The 11619-nt window shown below is 46.2% G+C and overlaps 1 protein-coding gene across 4 annotated transcripts in view; it reads right to left on the bottom strand.

Annotated features, from left to right (window-relative positions):
• Positions 1–9233, bottom strand: part of CHCHD3 (coiled-coil-helix-coiled-coil-helix domain containing 3) — a 272857-nt gene extending 263624 nt beyond the window's left edge. For all 4 annotated transcript variants that reach the window (XM_042468794.1, XM_042468793.1, XM_042468795.1 and 1 more), the window contains exons 1-2: positions 9076–9233; positions 3949–4054 (exon numbers count right to left, since the gene is read on the bottom strand). In XM_042468794.1, coding sequence (XP_042324728.1) covers positions 3949–4054; positions 9076–9159 — 190 coding nt within the window. In that variant the 5' untranslated portion in view covers positions 9160–9233. The remainder of the gene's footprint in view (positions 1–3948; positions 4055–9075) is intronic.
• Positions 9234–11619: the final 2386 nt, after the last annotated feature.

The following is an 11619-nucleotide window of genomic DNA, read 5'->3' as shown; positions in this document are numbered from 1 at the left end:
TCTCTCCATCACCGGCCGAAAGATGACAGTTATGGAGGGAGGGCACTCCGTCCTCAGGCCAGCCCCCGATGACGCTGGTCCGGCCTTTGCTCTCTCCCTCAACGGCCGAAAGGATGCAGTTATGGAGGGATGGGCACTCCGTCGTCAGGCCAGCCCCGATGACGCTGGGCCGGCTGCTCTCTCCCTCAAGGGCGAAAGATGACCAGTTATGAGGGGAGGAACTCCGTCTTCAGCCAGCCCCCGATGCGCTGGGGCGGCCTGCTCTCTCCTCAACGGCCGAAGATGACGCATTTATGGAGGGAGGGCACTCTCGTCTTCAGGCCAGCCCCCGATGACGCTGGGCCGGCCTGTCTCTCCTCAACGGCGAAAGATGACAGTTATGGAGGGAGGGCACTCCGTCTTCATGCAGCCCCCGATGACGCTGGGCCGGCCTGCTCTCTCCCTCAACGGCCGAAAGATGACAGTTATGGGGGAGGTCACCGTCTTCGGCCAGCCCCCTATGACGCTGGGCGCTGCCCTTCCTCCTCAACGGCCGAAAGATGACAGTTATGGAGGGAGGGCACTCCGTCTTCAGGCCAGCCCCCGATGACGCTGGGCCGGCCTGCTCTCTCCCTCAACGGCCGAAAGATGACACTTATGGAGGGGAGGGCCTCGTCTTCAGGCCAGCCCCTTGATGACGCTGGGCCGGCCTGCTCTCTCCTCAACGGCCGAAAGATGACAGTTATGGAGGGAGGGCACTCGTCTTCAGGCAGCCCCCGATGACGCTGGGCGGCCTGCTTCTCCCTCACACGGCCGAAAGATGACAGTTATGGAGGGAGGGCCACTCTCGTCTTCAGGCCAGCCCCCCGATGACGCTTGGGCCGGCCTGCCTCTTTCCTCCAACGGCCGCAGATGACAGTTATGGAGGGGGGCACTCGTCTTCAGGCCAGCCCCGCTGACGTGGGCGGCCCTGTCTCTCCCTCAACCGGCCGAAAAGATGACACGTTATGGGGGAGGGCACCTGTCTTCAGGCCGCCCCCTGATGACAGCTGGGCGGCCTGTTCTCTCCTCAACGGCCGAAAGATGACAGTTATGGAGGGAGGGCACTCCGTCTCAGGCCAGCCCCGATGACGCTGGGCGGCCTGCTCTCTCCTCAACGGCCGAAAAATGACAGTTATGGAGGGAGGGCACTCTCGTCTTCAGCCAGCCCCCGATGACGCTGGGCGGCCGTGACTCTCTCCCTCAACGGCCGACATGATGACAGTTATGGACGGGACGGCATCCGTCTTCAGTGCAGCCCCGATGACGGCTGGGCCCGGCCTGATCTTCTCCTCAACGGCCGAAAAGATGACACGTTATGTGAGGCGAGGGCCACTCCGTATTTAAGGCCAGCCACCCGATGACGCGTGTGCCGGCCTGTATCTCCCTCAACGTGCCGAAAGATGACAGTTATGCGAGGGAGGTGCACAAAAAATCGTCTGTCGAGCCAGCTCCCGATGACGCTGGGCCTGGCTGATCTCTCCCCTCAACGGCCGAAAAGATGACAGTTATGGAGGGAGGGCACTTCCGTCTTCAGGGCCAGCCCACGATGAAGCTGTGGGTCCTGTGCTCTCTCCCTCAACTGGCCGAAAAGATGAAAAGTTATGGAGGGAGGAGGGCACTCTCGTTTTCAGGCACGCCCTTTCCGATGACGCTGGGTCGGCTCCGGCTCCCTCAACGGCCGAAAGATGACAGTTATGGAGGGAGGGCACTCCGTCTTCAGGCCAGCCCCCGATGACGCTGGGCCGGCCTGCTCTCTCCCTCAACGGCCGAAAGATGACAGTTATGGAGGGAGGGCACTCTGTCTTCAGGCCAGCCCTTGATGACGCTGGGCCGGCCTGCTCTTCTCTCCGATACTGTCAAACCCCTTCATCATATTATGGTGTGCATCCAGCTGACAGGCTCTGTCACAACGCAATGTAGAGATAGACTCCTAGACTCTGTTAGGATAACCTAAAAATGAATTATCAGTGACTTAGGGCCAAAACAGACCGGCCCAAAGAGGTGGCATGATGCCGCCCCTGAAAGAGCCGGGTGGGCACTGCAGCAACCGCAAGCCACAGCCCCATTCCAGCGTGTTGCTGCCACAAAAAAGAAGCGGCATATTGTCCAGTCCTTTTTCACCCCTGCTGCGGCTTTTTGGCGTTTCTGTAGTGCAGCACTTGTAAATGCTGTTGGAACGTCATGATGTCAGCGCATGTGGTCAGCTGTGTGGATTCGCGATGGCATGGTGGCTTATGCCATCTGAATGCCTTGCCCCATGTCACCAGGAAGCCATGCCTCATGTCACCAGGAACACTACAGAAATCATGTAGTTTGACACCACTGTAACTGCCACAGCTCTATCCTACAGAAACTTAGTATTTGTAGTTTGGTAGGGGCCAGGAAGAAACTAGCTAAGATCTTCATGTGTAAAGATATAGCATTCATTACCAAAATCCAGAACATTCATACCATCGTTTTGCTGATTCCTATGCATGGTTGTGAAAGCTGGACAGTTATGAAAATTGACAGGAAGGGAATCAACTCATTTGAAATGTAGTGCTGAAGCAGACCTCTATGGATACCATGCAAAAACAAACAAACAAACATGTCCAGGAGTATAAAAGCCTAAGCTCTCACTAGAAACTGAAATGACTAAACTGAGGTTACGGTACTTTGGATACATCATGAAACAACACAACTCATTGGAAAGTATGACAATGTTCAGTAAAGCTGAAGGCAGTAAGAAAAAAAGATTACATAACAGATTAATTGAATCCATCAATGAAACCATGGTTCTGAGTTTGAAAGATGTGAGCAGGACTGTTCATACCAGGATCTCTTAAGAAATTTTTCATTCATAGAGTGGCCATAACTCAAAGCCAACTTGTTGGCACATAGCCACAAACATTAACATACACATTAAAAATCAGACACTACTGTTTGCTCCACTACAAGGCTTGCACCCAACAGCACTGTGAAAGGAACAGATGAACCCAACACCAATTCTGTCCTCAGCCTTGACACTCCCTCCATTTTCAGGTAGATTTCCTTATTTGCCTGTTCTGAATACTAATTTTTAAAGCAACACATATGAATTTATAAAATTATCCATTCAACTTATTTTGTTCAACTATTTGTGGGTGAACCATGCCTCCTTAAACATATTCACTCTTACCCAATTTTGGAGGCTTGACCAAGCAGGGCCTGGATTGGTCAATGCATGGATTGGAGACCACCAAGGAACATCAGGGATCTCCAAGCAGTGCTAGGAGAGATTTCTGTTGGAAACCCTGAAAAGCTGCTGCCAGTCAGCATGGACAATACTGGTCTAGATGGATCAATGGGCTGTGCCTCCTATGTCTAAATACACCAAAAACTTCAGAATGTGGAAAGGGAATATGATATTATGACAGTTGTCAGTCAATCAATATTTTGCACAAGTAGCTGGCTTCTGCTAAAAAAACAACACAACTATTTTTAAGTTGACCTTGGCAAAAACATTCTTCACCTGAGGAGAACCCAGGAAGACTATTTCCACTTAATGTTCAAATGATGTACTTTACACCTACACACCTCTTAACCTCAGGATACATATTCAGCTGAGTAGCTTTTAAGAAGCTGAACTGTGTTAAAGACTTCAACAGACCCATACTTCCCCATGGAAAAGTCACAAAGTCACACCACACACAAATTATTGTCTGCATACAACTGGAAAAATAAAGAATAACTGGGGCAGCAGAGAAAAAAAACAAGGAACTCATTAGGGCATTTAAAATCAAATTGTCCTCAAGAAACCCATTCCATTCCATCCAAACAACAACAGAACATCAATGGATCATCAAGATCAGATTTGCTGCCACTGAGGTGTTTACCAAAATGAGTTCACAGACACATGGAGATCCTTATTGAGATTCTTACTGATCATCACTGGAAGCATGGACATACCTGATTTACCTCCAATCGAGCTATGACCACTTGACCCAGCTTTCTGCTGAGACCTTCCACCAGGTGAAGAAGGCTCCTTCATGCGCTCTATAACATTTTCAGACAACTGAGGAGAAATGAAACACAATACTCATTAAACATTTATAACCTGTTTATCAATTTGCCCTATTGCCCCACCAAATAGCAGGCAAGTCCAGCAATGTATTACTGTAGTTGGCAGCCTGGAAAAATACAGTGGGAACTCAGTTTCCATTGGGGTTTGGTTCCAGGACCCCCATGGATACCAAAATCAAGTTTGTTGAAAGAGGGTTTGCCTTTGCCTTTGCCTTTGCCTTCCTCTGAGGCTGAAAGAGTATGGCTTGTGCAAGATCAACTAGTGGGTTTCCATGGCTCAGTGGGGATTTGAATCCTGGTCTCCCCAGGAACCTAGTACAACACTATTCAGGCTTTCCCACAAGCAAATACTGCAACAAACTATGGGAAGTTTTTCCAACAAACCTGGTTAATAGGATGCAAGCACTATGGAAACAAAGGAAAAAGAACTGATGTACTGTACTGAATACACATTAATAGCATATATTTGTAAATTCTAAACAGGGAGAGGGAATGCTAATTCACAGAACTGCCATGCAGAAAAGGCTTCTTGGCTGTTGGCAAAACCAGTGTGTTGTGACAATTTATCAGTCAGAGACAATTGAGTGTCAACCCTACAACTTCTTTGCTACCCTTGTTTTGGAAAATAGAGGGAGTTCATACTGGGCAGTGTCACAGAAACAGAAGAATGCATGTTTACAGGTAAAAGAACAAAGAGAAGAGGAGAAATCAAAGAATACATGGTAGAGAGTGACAGAAAGTAGGTGCCAGCTGAAGTCAGAGGAAATCAAAGAGACAGAAGGAACAAACCCTTCTGCGGGTGCCACCCCAATATTTCTCTGTCTCATCATTTGCCTTTCATTTTTTCTTTTGAAGTGCTGCTGGTAAGAGCTTTTCCATAAGCTTCAGAAACTACAGGCATGACACCAAAAGGACCATTATAAGTATCTTTGAGAAATGGGAGGGAGGGTTCAAGTCAAAAGAAAGATGCCCAACAGGTCAAGATGAGCAAGAAAGATGTAGCAGGCAAGAACATGGCAAGCGGGCATTGGTTTACTAGGCCAGGGTTTCTAATACCAAATAGTTAAAATTCACACATTGGATCACAAAGGCAATAACGATCTAATTGGGGGGAAATGATATTCTATCCTTCTACCAGGATTGCTTCCAAAGGGAACAATTCAGTATAGAAAAACGTAAGAAATGAAAGATGATCCAGCAGACAGTAGGTAAAAAATTACACAAACCAACAAACTGCTGAGGATCCAGTGCCTGCAGCAGCTTCAGCAGCTTGGTTTTAAAAAACAAAATACCTGTTTTTTCCCCAACCGTGTGAAAGCCATTAAAACCTTTGCAAGTTGCTAAATCGTTTCAGGACAGGAAGACACAAAAGGGGAACAGTACTCCTCTACACTATTTGCTTGCTTGCTTGCTAGCTATTTATTTATTTATTTATTTATTTATGGGTTTATGCTAGTCCATTTGCTTTCCAAGCTATCTACTGGGGACCATTTCTATTTAATGCATCCAGCAAAATCCTTCTTGTTGTTGTTATCTGCCCTTGAGTTGATCTTAATCCATGGTGACCCTGTGGATGAAACATCTCCAAGACTCCCTGTCCTCCACTGCTCTCCTTAATTCTTGTCAATTCGTACCTGTGATCTCCTTAAGAGAATCCACCCATCTAGCCTGCAGCCTTCTTCTCTTTCTGCTCCCTTCCTCCTTTCCTAACATCATTGTCTTTTCCAATGATTCAATCCTTCTCATGATGTGTCCCAAGTACAACAGCCTCAGTTTTGTCATCTTGGCTTCCAGGGAGATTTCTTGCTTGATCTGATCTAGGACCCATTTGTTTGTCTTTTTGGCTGTCCAAGGGATACTCAGTACTCTTCTCCAGCACCAAGTCTCAAGTGAATTGATCTTCCTCCTATCTTCTTTCTTAACTGCCCAGCTCTTGCATCCATACATGGCGATGGGAAATACAATGGCTTCGATGATTCTAACTTTTGGGCACAGTTATATATATCTGCATTTTAGGATCATTTCTAGTTCTTTCATAGCCGCTCTCCCCATTCTTAATCTTCTTCGAGTTTCCTGCAATCCCCATTTCTATCAATGTTTGATCCCAGGTATGAGAATTCTTTTACTATTTCTATTTCCTCATTGTCTAGGTTGAATTTGTGTAAATTCTCCATGGTCATTATTGTTGTTTTCTTTATGTTCAACAATAAACCTGCCTTTGCCCTTTCTTCCTCGATTTTCCTTAGTAGTGATTCCAGGTCTTTGAGGTTTTCTGCTAGTATTATGGTGTCATCTGCATAGCTCAGATTGTTGATATTCCTTCCTCCTATTTTCATTCCTTCTTCTGTCTCCAAGTGTGCTTTTCTTACAATACGTTCTGCATATAAGCTAAATAGGTAGAGTAGCAAAATCCTTGCTCCCCTAATAATTGTCTCTGACACCCCTTTGCTCTACAAATGTTTCTTCACTCACTTCAGCTTCAGTGTTTTTGGTTTGTTTGTGTGGCGTGGTGCCCAGGGATCAATGGCATGAAGAGTGAGTGAGAATGCAACTGAACAAACCAAGGTGGCTGCTTCCTATCCCTCTGGGCAAGCAAGCGCTTGACTGAATTGTATCTGTGCCACCTCGCTCTGAGAAAACAAATGAGCCTGGATAGGCCATATCAATTAACCACTAGGCTCTCCTTCCTGTCCTCCACAGTGCCTGGCCAGATGCTTCTGAGAAGCCTACAAGAAGGGCAGTAGTGTTTCCCGTCCACTGTTGTATCAAAGTAGTAAGTATTCTGGATCAGTTCCAGTCCTGAAAACAGTCTATAGCAACCAATAGCCATGGATAGCTTTAGCACAAAGAAGCCATTCTAGATCAGACCAAAGATGAACCCTCCCTTTGCCATCTGACATCATTCAGCTGAGAGGGAGAGAAAGTCCAGCCAGCTCCATCAGGCCTGGCCTAAGGTAAGAAGATGAGCCCTCCCTTCAGTCCATCTGCCTTGGTCCAGGCCTCAGAGGGAGAGAAGAACTGCTGGACCTGCTCCCTTTCCCCACTGCCATTTCCTTCTCCTTTTGTGTCCTGTCTTTTTAGATTGGAAGTCTGAGGGCAGGGAACCATCTAATTAACCATTTTGTAAGCCACTTTGAGAGCCTTTGGGGCTGAAGAGCGGGGCATAAATACTCTACATAAAAATAAAGACCAGAATTCATCATTCTGCTCTCCATAGCCATTCTGAACAGCCATGTCTTTCCATACAAGACTGCCCAGGCTCTGAAATCTTTGGTGGAAGACCTTTCAGCGGAAAATCTAGAGGCAACCATATAACACCTGTTTTAAAATCGCTTCTCTGGCTTCGTATTAGTTTCCGGGCGCAGTAAAAGGTGTTGGTAATAAGCTTTAAAGCCCTTCATGGCTTCGGTCCAGCTTACTTAAGGGAGTGCCTTCTTCCACACAATCCACCAACGCACTCAGGTCCTCTGGGATGAATTCACTGCCATCAAGAAAAACCAGGTTGGCTGTGGTTACCCAGAGGACCTTCTCAGCTGCCGCTCCTAAATTATGGAATGGCCATATTACCACTCTTGATGCCTTTAAGAAGGCTATCAAGACGGATCTCTTCCGGCAGGCCTTCCCAGACTGACTCTCCCGTTACACTGATGTGGACTTGCCTTTCAACTGCCCTAAATGTCTCTCTCCAATCTTGCCACTTTTAATTCATTTTAACTGATATTTTAGTGCTGTGACTTCAGTGTCTGCTTCAACCTCTAGAATCCGCTTTCGAGGGAATCCAGGCTGGCTGCCTCCTTGGGGTCTGGGAAGGCTGCAAGAGAAGGCCTTCTCCCTGTGCTCCTTGGCCCTAGAACTTCCTTACTACGTGGGCTAGATGTGGCTTGTAGTTGTTATTGTTGCTGTTGTTGCGTGCCTTCAAGTTCTTGCACCTTCAGAAAGAGGAAACTGGTCAGGTGACCTTGGACCACCCATTCTCTTGGGTTCAGCCTGAACCCACCTCACAGGGTTGTTGTCTTCATCCAAGGCAGAGGAAGGAAGGAATTATTGTGGTGTTGGTGATTAGTAGTAGTAGTAGTAGTATGACTTTAAGAAATGGATAGACTAACTCATGTGATTCAAAAGAAATCACTGGGAGACTTTAACAAAAACTGGGATCCTTTTATTAAATTTTTAAAGGAAGAGAAAGGAAGCTTTAAAAAGGCCAACGCAATGTTAGGCTGCATCAACAGACGAATAGTGTCTAGATCAAGGGAAGTAATAGAGCCACTCTGTTCTGCTCAGGTCAGGCTCCACCTGGAATACAGTTCTGGGCACCACAATTCAAAAAGGAAGTGGAGAAACTGGAGCCACGTGTCCAAAGGAGGGCAACTAAAATGATGAAGGGTCTGGAAGCCATGAAGCCCTATGAGGAAAGACTCAGGGAGCTGGGGATGTTTAGCCTGGAGAAGAGAAGGTTAAGAGGTGATATGATCATAGCCCTGTTTAAATATTTGAAGGGATGTCATATTGAGGAGGGAGCAAGCTTGTTTTCTGCTGCTCCAGAGAACAGGACCCAGAGGAATGGATGCAAGCTCCAGGAAAAGAGATTCCACCTGAACATTAGGAGGAACCTCCTGACAGTAAGGGCTGTTTGACAGTGGAACAGACTCCTTCCTCGGAGACTGTGGTGGAGCCTCCTTCCTTGGAGGCTGTCTTTAGGCAGAGGCTGGATGGCCATCTGTCAATGAGATGCTTTGACTGGGAGTTCCTGCATGGCAGAAGAAGGGGGCTGGGCTGGATCAGGGCCCTTTTGGGTCTACCGTACTTTGCCTCTGCTTTGCGGAGGCAACTCTTGACCCACAGAAAGCGAGAGGAGTTGGGGTTGTGATCAGTGTTATTCAGCGCCGCTGGTGCGAAAGCAAAAGAGGAAGGAGAGCCTTGTCCCACGCCTTGACCTCAAAGCAGCTAAAAGCGGGATATAAAGGCGGCTAATGACTGGAGCACCGCGACGGAAGCGCTCCCGGAGCCTCTCACCCGGACGCCCTTGACCACCGTGATGTTGTCGTTCTCGTCCGCCTCGAAGGTCACCCTCCGCGGGGCGCTGCCTCCTCCGCCCATGCCGCCCCTTCGCTCCAGTCGACTAGGCCGCAAAGCCTTGAGCCCGGTGCTCAAGGAGAACCCTCAAGCCCCGCCCACCGACGCCGCCATTGGCCCGGCGCCCCTCGCGCCCCGCCTCCCACGTACGCACGCTGCGCTCCTATTGGTGGAGAGAGCGGTTGCCACGGGCAACGGCCCAGCCCGGCAAAAAAAGGAAAAGAAAAAGTGACGGGCTTTCTGTGTGGAAACTTTTTTACTCAGGCCTCACAGTGTGGGCAGATTGATTGATCTTGGGACTACGCCTCCCAGAGTGCAGTTCGGCAAAATGGGCGCGCTCGCAATGCACAGTGGGAAATGTAGTTTTTTTACCCAGACTAGGCCTTACTGTGGATGAGGGAGCGGGGTTTGGAAACTGAGTTGAGAACTGGAGTTATGAGTAGCAAAGCATATAGGAAATAGTAGTACGTAAAGCTATATAATATAATATATATCATATTATATATATATATATATATATATATAAAATATTATTTAACTATAATATATAATATTATATATAAAATAATATATATATATAATATTATAATAAACAAATAAATATAATACATTAATAAATTATATATATATATATAACATAAAATATAATATATATCATCTAATATTATATATATATATATATATATATATATATATATATAAGTTTTGTTTTCCCACACCACAATGTTCACTGCTTGAGAGGGGGGATTCTGGGAATTGTAGTCCAAAAAGTAACCTCAAGCTATGGGAGGGATTACAGGCTTATACGTATATAAAATGTTTTGTGGGACATTTCAACCTTCTCTGTCAATTAACTCCGGTGCCGCAACAAACTACAAATCCCAGGATTCCATAGGACAGGGCCAGTGCAGTTAAAGCCCTGCCAAGCTGCATTATTAATTCTGGCACCAGCAATAATAAACTACAGTTCCCAGGATCCCCTAATATAATTTGTGGCTTCCTTTGAGAAAGAACTGAGGGCCAAAACACACTGCAGAAATAATCCAGTTTGAGACCTCTTCAACTGTCTTCTCTGGATTCTGGGAACTGTAGTTTTGTGAGACATTTAAGCCTCCTCTGTCAGAGAGCTCTGGGCCCAACAAGCTGCAACTCCCAGAATTCCATAGCCTTGAGCCAGGGCAGTTAAAGCAGTGCCAAACTGGGTTATTTCTCCAGTGTGGATGCAGCCTTTCTTCCATTCCTTTCTCCTCTTCTCCATCCTCACTCAGCTATTAAGTAATATCGGTTCAAAATATTTATTAACTAAATAAATATTTTTGAACTGATATTACTTAATAGCTGGCATTCAATAGCATTTTGATATTTGGCATGAAATGGTATTGTGTGTTTGATTGTTGGCATGAAATGGTATTGTGTGTTTGATTGTTGGCATGAAATGGTATTTGGTATTAGGTTGTTGGCTTGGAATGAAACTTCGGATTCAACAATATTTGACGGCTGGCATCCTCTGCTGTTTTGTTACTGACAGTTCACATATCAAATTTTTAAGTATTTCCCCAAATCAAGACCAAGAAAGGCAACAAGAACAAGACCAAAGCATTCAGAGACTGGGGAATAAAATGTGAAGTGCAAAGACGAAATCTGAATTTGTAGTATTAAATATCTGCAGCCGTTTTAATTTTGCTTTTCTTTAAATCTCAGGACAACAGGCGTGCATATTGCAAGGACCATTGCAGAATAGGTTGAATCCTATGCAGGTGCCAATTGTGGCATTTAAAGTGGGTTCATAGGACTTTATCACACAGGGAAAATTAGAAGGTTAATCTCGGGTCATCCAAGGTATTTCATGTAATTTCGCAAAAGAATTTAAAACGACGTTGCACACAAACAGAACGTAATCCAAATGCAATCGTGAGACATCCCAGGAACAGCTGAATTCGGAAAAATATAGAATTTATAAATCCTTTTCCACTGCGAATTCGCAGTCAATTCGTATTTGCATTAGTATGAAATACATCTCCAGTTCAGCCATGGGATTACTGTCGGCCATGGGATCCTATCCTCCCTGCGCATGCACAAACACACTAAATCGAAATCAAGAAGCCAATGGGTATGTACTCATCTGATTATTTCATTCGCATTTGCACTGCTTTCTCTTTTGGATGGACACTGTGTTCGTCTGTGCATGTGATAAGTTATTACGTAATTTCTTGCATTTTCTGGTTGCCCCCCGCCTTTCTTCTTCTTTCAGGATGGTGAGACATTCCTCCGTGTGAAAAAGTCCATAGTACTATAATTGTGTGGCCCAGAGATACTGCATCTAGGAAACACCATGGTTGTCCCACTTCCCCTCATGTGGGTTCCAGCTGGAAACTGGAAACTGGAGATTGCCGTTGTTGTTAACTGTTCATGAGCTTACCTCGATTCATGGCAACCCTGTGGATGAGGCATCAGCTTGTAGATTTATGCCTATGACCTCCATGG

This window comes from Sceloporus undulatus, chromosome 5 (assembly GCF_019175285.1).
Source record: "Sceloporus undulatus isolate JIND9_A2432 ecotype Alabama chromosome 5, SceUnd_v1.1, whole genome shotgun sequence".
Lineage (NCBI taxonomy): Eukaryota > Metazoa > Chordata > Lepidosauria > Squamata > Phrynosomatidae > Sceloporus > Sceloporus undulatus.
Note: the sequence above shows the minus strand (reverse complement) of the source record. Positions and strands in the feature narration are given on the sequence as shown.